The sequence below is a fragment of the Lithobates pipiens genome, unplaced genomic scaffold (genome assembly GCF_037356315.1).
Source record: "Lithobates pipiens isolate NorthernLeopardFrog02 unplaced genomic scaffold, aLitPip1_a1.2 Scaffold_16, whole genome shotgun sequence".
Taxonomy (NCBI): domain Eukaryota; kingdom Metazoa; phylum Chordata; class Amphibia; order Anura; family Ranidae; genus Lithobates; species Lithobates pipiens.
In genome coordinates, this window is record NW_027507748.1 from 558,221,625 (window position 1) to 558,234,421 (window position 12,797).

The following is a 12,797-nucleotide window of genomic DNA, read 5'->3' on the forward strand; positions in this document are numbered from 1 at the left end:
GTAGTCCGCAGCTTTTCCAATCCATCGGTGAGTAAGCTTTTCATCGGGGTAATCTTGCATGTCGCCTGACCAGTGTAGTGGTGCACTATAGAATTTGAGAATAAACCGCCCGTAGTTTCAAAATTTTTATGCCTTTGCAGGGATGAGCAACTGACAGATCACTCCCTCTGTACTGAGCTCTGTGTTTACCACACAGCCGATCAGCAGGTCCCAACCGTGGATCATTGGTCAGGACTTGCTGACAGGCTCCCGCTGTGTACAATTCGCTGTCGCCAAGTGGTTAACCAGTTAAGCCCCGGACCAATTGTCAGCCTAAGGACCAGAGGTCTTTTTATAATTTCGCACTGCTTTAACTGGTAATTGCACTGGTAATCATGCAATGTTGTACCCAAACGAAATTTGCGTCCTTTTCTTCCCACAAATAGAGATTTCTTTTGATGGTATTTGATTGCCTCTGCGATTTTTATTTTTTACTATATAAAAGGAAAGACTGAAAATTTTGAAAAAAAAAAATATTTTCTACTTTTTGTTATAAGAAAAATCAAACTCAATTTTAGTCATACATTTAGGCCAAAATGTATTCAGCCACATGGTTTTAGTAAAAAAAAAAAAGCGTATATTTATTGGTTTGCGCAAAAGTTATAGCGTCTATAAAAAGCAAACTAACTAACCAGAGTCACCCGTAACACTTATACGGTGATCACTGGTGAAAGGGTTAACTAGGGGCAATCAGGGGGTTAAAACCTTTATTAGGTAGTATATGGGGGTCCCTGACGCTATATAAAAACCTGACGGGGAACTTAAGTAACAAAATGACTAACTGGCTATCCAGCGTCACCAGTGACACTTATACGGTGATCGCTGGTGAAAGGGTTAACTCTAGGGGCAATCAGGGGGTTCAAATCTTTATTAGGTAGTATATGGGGGTACCTAACACTATAAAAACCTGGCGGTGAACCAAAAAATAACTAGCTACCTAGCGGCACCAGTGACACTAATGCAGCGATCAGAAAAACGATTGCTTAGTGACACTGGCAAAAGGGGGTGAAAGAGTTAACTCTAGGGGCAATCAAGGGGTTAAACCTTTATTAGGTAGTATGGGGGTTCGTTACGCTATATAAAAATGGGCAACCAAAATAACTAACTGCCTAAACAGCGTCACCAGTGACACTTATACCGTGATCGCTGGTGAAAGGGTTAACTCTAGGGGCAATCAGGGGGTTAAACCTTTATTTGGGGGGGGGGGGGGGGCGCGTAGGGGACTACCCTGGACCTAACACTAACTGCCCTGACAGTTTTTACAGTTACAACTGACACTAAATGCAGTGATCAGTAAATAAATGATCACTGCAATCAGTGACACTGTGACTGGGAGGGGGGGTGACGGGGGGTTAAAGTGTGCTTATGTTGTACCTACATGTCAGTGTAGTGTTGGTGCACTTACTATGTCTTCTCTTCTCGCAGTCTGGTCAAAAAGACCGCCCCGAGGAGAGTGACTTCACTTCCTCCTGCCTGTGTTTACACTACACAGGCAGGGGAAGCTTCTCATTTGCCAGGAGCGATCGAGAGGGGATGGCCAGAAACCAACGGCCATCCCCTCAACCCGGATCGCTCCTGAAGTGAAACGGACCGCTGCAGCCAGCGGGAGGGGGTCCGATCGGACCCCTCACCCACTGGAAGGCAGGCACGTACGGGTACGTGATTGTGCCCATCCGTGCCATTCTACCGACGTATATTTTACATGCGGCGGTCCTTAAGTGGTTAAAGACCTTTAACATGGCCACTTGCTTTGAAAATGCTTGTTTATCCATCTGAGAAGAAACAACTAGCAGGTTTGGATCGACATTTGCAATGCTGCATACACATTTGAGAAAATTTTGAAACCACCAATCCTTTGAACCGGTTGAAATGTGCTGCTATGTGATATGAGCCCTCCACTTAAAAAAAAAAGTGTGTGTGTGTGTGTGTGTGTGTATATATATATATATATATATATACACAGCAGTTTTCTTCGTCCTTACTAAAGCTGGCCAGAATGAAAGATTTTAGCTAGGAAAGTTTTCAGTAAAGGTGGAACCCACACAAAATGGCAAACACAATTGATTTTAAAGTGGTTGCTATTTTATAACATGAACATCTAATGTGAAAGTCTCATTTATATTATGCAGTTTTACTAGAGAGTACTATTCTTTCTCGTTTGTTCTTAAGCAGGTACAGGGCTGATAGAAAATCCAGACTAATATAGCGTGTTCCATCAGAGGCAAGTACCTGGGGGACCTGATTCATGCCTGTAGACTGATGTATTGTGTTTGTGTTTATGCAGAAATTCTGCTCCAAATGAGACAACAGAAGGTGCAGCATCTTGGCTGGGTTAGTCTTTCATTGTCTTGAGACCCTTTGGGTATAAATCATGAACTGGAGGAAAAAAAGATGTTTGACTATTTTAAGCAAAATGTTGCCAGTCTGAGTACAAAAAGTCTCTGGAGTTTTAGGAGGAAAACCAGAGAAGTCTCAACCTGTGAGCTTACAAGACTAAAAACCTCTCTGAAGAGCGAATTAAGGCTAAATTTATAGCAGACATATGGGAGCGGAATTGATCTTAACTCTGAATTGCTAAATGAGAACATTGGTTGGTGGAAAATTCCTACTAAAGATCACGGAGCTTGTACATGAAAGAATGTTTAGTAACACAAACAGAGCTTTTGTATTGAGAGGAACCGTTGAATCTGTTTTATTAACAAACCAGCTTCAGTTCCACATTGTGGTGCTATTGCCTCTAAAAAGGACTTTAGACTGAAAATCCCTTCTTGCTGATCATTAAAGTTAGAAGTGGTCCCAGTACTTGGGAGCCCTCCTCGTTTTCCCTTTATCCGCATCCAGTATCTAAAAACTGGTATCGGAGTTGTGACTGGTTAGATTTTGTGGTGCTCTGTGAACAACATAATGTTTGAATGTTTGGACTGCATCCCCAAGAATGTATCTATAGCGCAAAAATGAATGTACCGTTATATGCAAGGACAAATGACGGAGAAGCTGTGTGGTGGTCTTTGTAAGGTATTGCTGACTTGCAGTGTAGGAGACCAGATGAGTTTGAACTTCGCTACTGTTAAAGGTCCTGTGTTTGCTACTAGAGGTGCACTGAAATTTCAGCCGCCGAAGCATAACTTTTTTAATTCGGCCGAAAGAAGAAAAGGTGCCGATTGCACCGAAAAGGCCCCGAGCGCCGCACATTGTGGCGGTGTCCTAGTAGCGTGCCCAAGTCCTCTCCTTTCTCCTCCTCCTCATCATGCAGTGACGTGATCTCCCTCCCGAATTGTTTGGCCTCCTGTGATAGACGGCACACTGATCCAATGCCAGGAAATTTAATGAGTTGTGACGTGTATCAAAGGAGATGAGACTTTGTTACTGCGACTGCACTGCCCAGGAAATTCAAATACAGCTCCGTGACACAGCGTGAGATCTCTGCTCTGTCTGATCCAGGCACTTGTGAGGCTGCATCTGATTGGCACTGGTGAGGCTGCATTGATCTATGGTATCCTGTCTGCAGTCGGACCATCTCCTGTATGTCTGCTAGAGGTGCACTGAATGCAAATTTTGCAAATACTATTAGCAATGTGTTTTAAGTAAAATATCACAAGAGATGGTCAGACTGCAGACTGCATTTTTCTTGAGCTTTTCTTGCACTATTGCTACCAACAATAAATTCATATTAATTAAAACCGCATATAATCCAATTATAGTTAAAAATATAAATATTGTTTTAAAAATGTAATTTTCGGCTAAGCGCTTACTGCATTTTCAGTTTCGGCACCAAAATGTCCACTCTTTGCTGTTAACACCGTGTCATTCCCAGTAAAAGATGGGGTTTTCAGACTCAGGGAAATTTTCAAGGACACTTTGGAAATAGCTGAGGCGTGGGTTGGGTACTAAAGACAGAGTGACAAACCAGGAAGTAAAGAATGTGGATGGATAGGGTGCAGTAGGTGGAGAGGGAACAAAGGCCCTTCTGGTGGGACACAGCCCAGTTTCCTTATGGTTGACTGTGACCTTAGGGTATGTGTATCTAATAGCAGTTTGTTTTGGAGAACATGAGTAACTATATTGATGAGCTCTTTCTCTCCTGCAGGTGTGTGATGAGGTGAAGGCTTACCTCCTGGCTGACATGGCCCACATCAGTGGGCTGGTAGCAGCTGGCGTCATTCCATCACCTTTTGATCATGCTGATGTGGTCACAACAACAACACACAAGACTCTACGAGGGGCCAGGTAAATCTTGGTGCACTTTCCAGTGCTTAAAAATATTTTCATAGAACTATCTAACATTTTTCCACTCACTTTTTCCCTAGTAATGCAAGTCTAATGTTTCTGCTCTATAGTGAATATTGTTTGCCCCGTAGTATGAAGTTTTGTTCAGACCTTTCATTACTTTGTTAGCTTACTTATCACCTCATGCTTATAAAAACTGTAAATCAATGACTGCTTCTATTTGCATTGTGAATTGAATTAAATGGGTGGCATGATCACAACTTTGCAAAAAATAATTCTTGTAGTTATCAGGAAATGTGTGACCTTGTAAAGTTCAAAGTTTGGTAGTACTGTATAAATATCACATACACTTTAAAATAAACCGCTCAGGTGGTGTTTGTATGGAATACTATTTAATACTGAGCCCCCCTAGCATAAGTGATTGTAAAGACTGAAGGCTTTTCTTTAATGCAGTCTCTGCAGGTATAAGCCTGTTTGTTATATTTATTTTTCTACATTTACAACCACTTTAATATAAAGCATGCATGCTAGGCATGTTGGTTTAACTTACTAAAAAAATAAATTGCATCCAAAATGATAGTAATTCGGTTTAGTATTTAAAAAAAAAAAATATATATATATATATATATATATATATATATAATTATTATTACTGGTCATAGTAAATAATAGTTGTAGTAACAAAATGAAAAGGTGAAAAAACCCTTAACTTTAAAACATATGGAGAGTACTTGGAGACACAATTAGAATTTGGGCTGCTTTGAAAAAACTGTGAATTAAAGTCTTGATAGAACTGTGTGTGTGTGGTACCCCACCAGACAGATTGAGGGGCTCCAGTGCATTCTCTTATTTGGGAGGAAGTTGGCTTTTCAGTTTCCTCATTATTTAGTAAAGTCCACTTTGGAACCTGGAGCCCGGGGATTTTGTAGCGATCAGAACTGGATTTTGAGACTCACCAGCGCACTGACTGGTTAGGCGTGCGCTGGCCTGTTTTGAGAACACCTGACCATGGCTCTGGGCTCCACCCTCCCGAGGAGTTCAGGCTTGCAAGAAGAAGCCAGAGTGCAGGCTGCACTGTGAATGCCAGAGACCCGAGTCTGAGGTCACTGACAGGAGTCAGGAGGGCTCCACGTGGGAGCCCGAGCAGTGATGCTGCTGCTGAAGAGAGCCAGGCAGCTCGGTATATTTGTTTGAAAGGTTGCATGTGTGAGCCAGGAGACTGAACATGCTGTCGTTTAATGCTGATGCTCATGGTGAAAACCCCTGTTTTGTTCTGCTTTTAATAAAAGTAGGCCAACAAGCCCTGAAAAAACATTTGTGTGGACTGTTCTCGCTAGCTGGTGCAGCACTTTGGCTAAATAACCCCCAAATAAATATATATATATATATATATATATATATATATATATATATATATATATATATATATATATATATATATATATATATACACCTTTTTTTTTTATATATATTTGAGTACACCCCTCACATTTTTGTAAATCTTTTATTATCTTTTCATGTGACAACACTGAAGAAATTACACTTTGCTACAATGTAAAGTAGTGTGTGTACAGCTTGTATAACTCTGTAAATTTGCTGTCCCCTCAAAATAACTCAACACACAGCCATTAATGTCTAAACCGCTGGGAACAAAAGTGAGTACACCCCTCAGTGAAAATGTCCAAATTGGGCCTAATTAGCCATTTTCCCTCCCTGGTGTCAGGTCATGTGTAACAGGTGTGTTAAATTCAGTGTTATCACTCTCTCTCTCATACTGGTCACTGGAAGTTCAATGTGGCATCTCGTGGCAAAGAACTCTCTGAGGATCTGAAAAAAAGAATTGTTCTATATAAAGATGGCCTAGGCTATAAGAAGATTGCCAAGACCCTGAAACTGACCCGCAGCACGGTGGCCAAGACCATACAGCGGTTTAACAGAACAGGTTCCGCTCAGAACATGCCTCATCATGGTCGAGCAAAGAAGTTGAGTTCACATGCTCAGTGTCATATCCAGAGGTTGTCTTTGGGAAATATGAGTGCTGCCAGCATTGCTGCAGAGGTTGAAGGGGTGGGGGCTCAGCCTGTATGTGCTCAGACCATATGCTGCACGCTGCATCAAATTGATTTGCATGGCTGTCATCCTAGAAGGAAGCCTCTTCTAAAGATGATGCACAAGAAAGCCGGTAAACCGTTTGCTGAACACAAGCAGACTAAGGACATGGATTACTGGAACCATGTCCTGTGGTCTGATGAGACCAAGATAAACTTATTTGGCTCAGATGGTGTCAAGCGTGTGTGACAGAAACCAGGTGAGGAGTACAAAGACAAGTGTGTCTTACCTACAGTCGAGCATGGTGGTGGGAGTGTCATGGTCTGGGGCTGCATGAGTGCTCCTGCCACTGGGGTGCTACAGTTCATTGAAGGAACCATGAATGCCAACATGTACTGCGACATACTGAAGCAGAGAATGATCCCTTCCCTTTGGAGACTGGGCCGCAGGGCAGTATTCCAACATGATAATGACCCCAAACACACCTCCAGGACGGTCACTGCCTTGCTGAAAAAGCTGAGGGTAAAGGTGATGGACTGGCCAAGCATGTATCTAGACCTAAACCCTATTGAACATCCTCAAACGGAAGGTGGAGGCGCACAAGGTCTCTAACATCCACCAGCTCCATGATGTCATCATAGAGGAGTGGAAGAAGACTCCGGTGGCAACCTGGGAAGCTCTGGTGAACTCCATGTCTAAGAGGGTTAAGGTAGTGCTAGAAAATAATGGTGGCCACACAAAATATTGACGCTTTGGGCCCAATTTGGACATTTTCACTTAGGGATGTACCAGGGTGGATTCGATTTAAATCAAGTCGATTTTAAATCACGACTTATCCACTTCAGCCCAGGAAGATTTTACCCCCTTCCTGACCAGAGCACTTTTTGCATTTCGGCACTGCGCTGCTTTAACTGACAATTGCGTGGACGTGCAACGTTGCACCCAAAAAAAATTTGACATCCCTTTTTCCCCTACAAATAGAGCTTTCTTTTGGTGGTATTTGATCACCTCTGCGGTTTTTATTTTTTGCGCTACAAACAAAAAAAAGTGAAGATTTTGACGATTTTTATTTTTTTCCCTTCAGCTTAGGTCGATATGTATTCTACATATTTTTGGTAAAGAAAATTGCCGTAAGCGTATATGGAATTGCTCAAGTTATAGGTCTACAAAATGGGGGCTAGTTTTATGGCATTTTTATTATAATTTTTTTTTTTTTTTTACTAATGGCATCAATCTGCGATTTTTATTTTTTTTATTTATTTTTTTATCGTGACTGCAACATTATGGTGAACACATCGGACACTTGACGCTATTTTGGGACCATTGTCATTTATACAGCGATCAGTGCTATAAAAATGCACTGATTACTGTGTAAATGACACTGGCAGGAAGGGGTTAAAATGGGGCGATGAAGGGGTTAAGTGTGTCCCAGGGAGTGATTCTGTGAGGGGGATGGGCCTCCACTCACATGACAGCGATCACTGCTCCCGATGACAGGGAGCAGTGATCTGTCATGTCACAAGGCAGAAAGGGGAAATGCCTTGTTTACATAGGCATCTCCCCGTTCTGCGGCCCAGTACGCGGCGGGTGTGCGTGTGCCTGCTAGCTCTGCCAATTAAAGAAGACATACAGGTACGCCCATTTTCCCAGCGCTGCCATTGTGCCGACGTATATCGGCGTGCAGTGGTCGGCAAGTGGTTAAATCACTAGTAAAAAGGTTAGATTTAAATCAACTTCATTTTAAATCATAATTTTTAAAGAGCAACTGTCACCTCTGACCTGCTGTTGACTCACCGACAGTCCCATTCAGTTTAATGGGGCGGCTGAATATGCGGCAGTGACACAACAAGGTGGCGGCAGCAGGTGCTCTTTAAATGTAAGGGCTTATTCTTGCTCGTAGAATCTTTATTATTTGCAAACGAACAAAAGCTTTCCTATTTAGAATACTAAGCTGTCAATTTAGTAAAACGGCGATATCGGAACTGATTCAATCATATAGTTTGTAGTGTAAATAGATTTTCAAAACAATGGGATATCGACGGAGCGATCCCCGCTGAGGAAGCGGATGTTCACGGGGCGGATCATCACGGATCTGTCCCCCGTGAAAGAGGCCTAACACTGAGAACCAAGCAATCAAACACCACTGATTGGTTCTCACAGCTCCCTGAGCAGAAAGCTGCTGACTGTCATTCAGCAGCGCTCTGCTGTGATCCCCCTCCCACGCTTATTGCAGCGCTGGGCTATGGAGGGAGCGGCTGGCTCAGGCTCTTGGCTGCTGCAGTCATTGGTGGCACTGATGGGTGCCTCTAATGGGCACGTGTGGGCCTGCTGGGGGGGGCGGGGTGTGCACTAATAACCAATCATTACAGACCAGCCCCCCCCCCCCCGTTAGGAGAGCAGCTGACCAGCTCTCCTCTACTCGCACTGCATCAAACTGCATGGTTTGCAATGCGTGGGGTGCCATTAAGAATGACCCCACACCTCTGTTAACCACTTCAACCCCGGAAGGTTTTACCAGGTAATTTTTTGCAATAAGGCACTGCGTTACTTTAACAATTGCGTGGTTGTGCGATGTTGCACCCAAATAAAATGTATGTCCTTCTTCCCCACAAATAGAGCTTTCTTTTGGTGCCATTTGATCACCTTTGCAGTTTATTTTTTGCACTATAAACAAAAAAATTTACAATTTTGAAAAAAATTTACTTTCTGCTATAAAAGATATCAACTAATAAATGTAAAAAAAAAAAAAAAGTCTTCATCAATTTAGGTTAATATGTATTCTGCTACATATTTTTGGTTAAAGAACGTCCCAATAAGCGTATGTTAATTGGTGTGTGCAAAAATGATTGCGTCTACAAACTATGACATTTTTTTTGGCTTTTTTTTTTTTTTTTTTTTTTACTAGTAATGGTGGCGATCATCGATTTTTAGCGGGACTGCGACATTGTGGCGGACAAATCGGACACCTGACATTTTTTACTTTTTTTTTTTTTTCGGAACCAGTGACATGAATACAGTGATCAATGCTAAAAATATGCACGGTTATTGTACTAATGACATTGGCAGGGAAGGAGTTAACACCAGGGACGATCAAAGGGTTAAGTGTGTCCCTAGAGGATTCTTTCTAAGTGTGTGGGGGATAGACTGACCGGAGGAACAGAGATCCGTGTTGCTGCTTAGCAGGAGCACAAGATCACTGTGTACTTCCCTGTCAGAATGGCAATCTGCCTTGTTTGCATAGGCAGATCACCATTCTGCCTCTCTGAGGAATGATTTGTGGTCCGCTGGACCCGCTGAGTGGCTCCCACTCTGGCCAATTAGCGTTTCACACAATAGAGCCGCCTTGTTGCGATATATATGCGGTGGGCAGTCTTTAAGTAGTTAAAGAGCAGCGCATTTCTGTGCAGGTTAGACATGCAAGCGATTTTTGTGTGCATTCCTGACACACATAGATCTGAACCAAGCCTTACCCTTAATGGCCAGAAAAAAATGCTTTTGATTTAGTTTTAACTTGTTACTTGATCCTAACTTCAAGGCTAAGATCCACCAACTGCCACCCTTGAGAGCACCTTTATTGACAATGGAACAGTCCCATTGTTCCACAGTGGAATGACAGTTGATAGGGCATAGCTATTTGCTCAGGGTTGGGGGTATTTAAGCCCTGGTAATAAAATCAAGCTAAATCCGAGAGGGGCACAGCAGATACTTTGGCTAATTAAAACAGCATTTGTGAAGTCAGCAAGCATTCAAGCATTGATGTGTCTTAATCTGAAACAGCTGTCCATTGATGATGCCTCTCTCAGTAAGGGCACTCTGTTACTATGATTTATATTATTATTAGTACACAGGTTTTATATAGTGGCAACAATATATGGGAGAAAGAAAAATTATACTGTTGCTTTAGATTGTAAACATGACTCCTACATAGTAATAGTGGTGGGTGATAATTAAGCCAACAAGAGACTTTCCTTGGCATTGAAAAAGACCCTTGAACACATCAGAAAAGTGATGGGCAATCAGAAGATGGAGTGAGGGCCCACCTATCAAAAGATTGTCAGGACCCACCAGTGTGCAGCCATAGGAATATACTGTAGCTAGGGAGGTCCAGGCTCTGGAGTGAAATGCCAGTATAGTAAATTGGAGCTATTCAGGTATACCTTTTCCATGTGTTTTAAATAAAAGGAAAGGTTTGAGCATATGGTGTAGTATCAGTCTCACTTTTTTCAAACAACACTCATAAATGTGGCTTCAGTAAAATCGAACACTCTATAGCTTAAAAGCCCCAAACACAGGTATTCTATGTGATCATTCGTTCCTGTTTTTAAATCTCGGTTGATATTATTTCTTTGTCAGTGTGTGCCAACTGCAGATTCTAAGCATCTGTGTTTTGCCTTGAACGATGAGGGAGTCGGCAGCTAGCCTTGTGATAAGAATCCTCAGCGAGTGGTGAGAACTCTGCCAGCATTTCCTTGTGCCGTTCTCTACACCTTCCAATCAAAGTAATTAACAAACGGGTCTCAGCACACGTATGCCTCTACTCCTGACTTCCTTGGTTTTTCCTGATCTCTAGAGAGGTTTTATTTTTCTTCTTTTTTTTTTTTTTGCACCTTTCTTGTTTCCGTTGGTTTCACACCCTGGAGTAGAGCGTGAAGCAGGAAACTGTGAAACTGCGCAGCAGGACTCATCCTTCTCATTGGGCTTCATTCACCCTTTCTCAGCACTTTGCCAAGATCTCTGCTACATAAACAATGTCTTCTTACAATGTATAGCCGCCCGTATGCGTTATAGCAAAGGGTTGTTGCAGGTTTTCAACACATGGCTTTTTTTTTTTTTTAACCATATAGCGATAGATAGGTGTGTGTGTATATGTGTGTGTATATATATATATATATATATATATAATATATTGGATATAAAAAAATGTACACACCCCTGTTAAATTGTGAGGTTTCTGTGATGTAAAAACATGACTAATCATTTCAGGACTAGAACTTTTTCCACCTTTTTAATGTGACCTATAAACTGTACAAATCAATTAAACATTGTTATGGTCTGATAACTTTTTTGGCTATAATTCCAAAAGATAGATTTGGAGCAAAAACAGTGCGCATCACCAAAAGAACACCATACCCATGGTGAAGCATGGTGGTTACAGCATGCTGCTTTTGGGGCTGTTTTTCTTCAGCGGGAACAAGAACCTTAGTTGAGGTAGAGGGAATTATGACCAGTTCCAAATATCAGTCATATTATACATCCAAATCAACAAAGGAATGGCTTCACCAGAAGATGATTAAAGTTTTGGAATGGCCCAACCAGAGCCCAGAGCTGAATCCGATTGAAAATCTGTGGGGTGATCTGAGGTCTGTGCACTTCACAATCTGACAGATTTGAAATGTTTTTGCAAAGAAGAGTGGGCAAATATTGCCAAGTCAAGATGCACCATGCTGATAGACTCCTATCCAAGAGTGCTGTAATAAAATCAAAAGGTGTTTCAACAAAGTATTGGTGTAGGGGTGTGCACACTTATGCAACCATATTTTTATTTTTTTAATTTTACTTCCCTCCTCCTAAAAGATTTGTTTGTTTTTCAACTGAGCTGTACAGTTTATATACAGTTGTAAAAAAAATGACACAGATAAATCATTTTAGATTTTTTTTTATCACAGAAACCTGACATTTTAACCGGGGTGTGTAGACTTTTTATATCCACTGTATTTGAGAGTGAGACACGATTCTATAGACATATTTTATTGAAGTGGAACTCCAGACAAACCACTGAATGTTCCGTTAAATATACATATGTTTGCTATTTTATTTTCCAAAGTATATATAATTCAGCTCAGCCATCCTTGTGATTCCCACAATTCTGCCTTCGCTGCACAGACAGGAAAATGCCTCCTTTTTTATGGGTCAGCTTCATTGCATTTTAGGTCCCGTGCCTTTTACTTGTCCAGTGCGCAGATTGGAGGGAGAGGGATGACACCCATGCTGGCAGAGATCAACAAAGAAGAATCCTACTGTGTATTTATCGGCTTAAAAACTAGAAAAAAAATTATTGCAACTTAAAGTTGTGTGCGTGAGTGTTATGATTGTTGGAGGATCCTGATTAAAAAGGTCTAATATAAGCAATGAATAGTCTTCCAAAAGAGAAGATCTGAATTTCTATCAGAGTGGCGACTTCCAAGAAGTTTTCCATATGTGGCGCAACAGTGGTAGATGAAAATGGAGAAAAGAGACTATATCCTTGATAGTAAAGCAGATTTAAACTGTAGAAATGGTGAAGCCTTATTTTGGTTCTTCAGGTAAAGTTAAACCATGTGTCTCTGCCAGGGCTATGTGTAGGGTTTCAAATGTATACTTTCACATAATTTGTTGACCTGGTACCCGTTTTATGTCTTTGATCTTATGACCCTTGGACCCATCAGAACAATGGTTGGCAATTGATTTGTCAACCATATTGAGGTAGAGCCACCAATTCTATT

At 41.6% G+C, this 12,797-nt stretch overlaps 1 protein-coding gene across 1 annotated transcript in view; it reads left to right on the forward strand.

The window, feature by feature from the left end:
* The window catches only part of SHMT2 (serine hydroxymethyltransferase 2), a 171,629-nt gene that overhangs the window by 122,508 nt on the left and 36,324 nt on the right, over positions 1-12,797 (forward strand). The window contains exon 7 of the mRNA XM_077483572.1: positions 4,127-4,266. Within this exon, the coding sequence (XP_077339698.1) occupies positions 4,127-4,266 (140 nt within the window). The remainder of the gene's footprint in view (positions 1-4,126; positions 4,267-12,797) is intronic.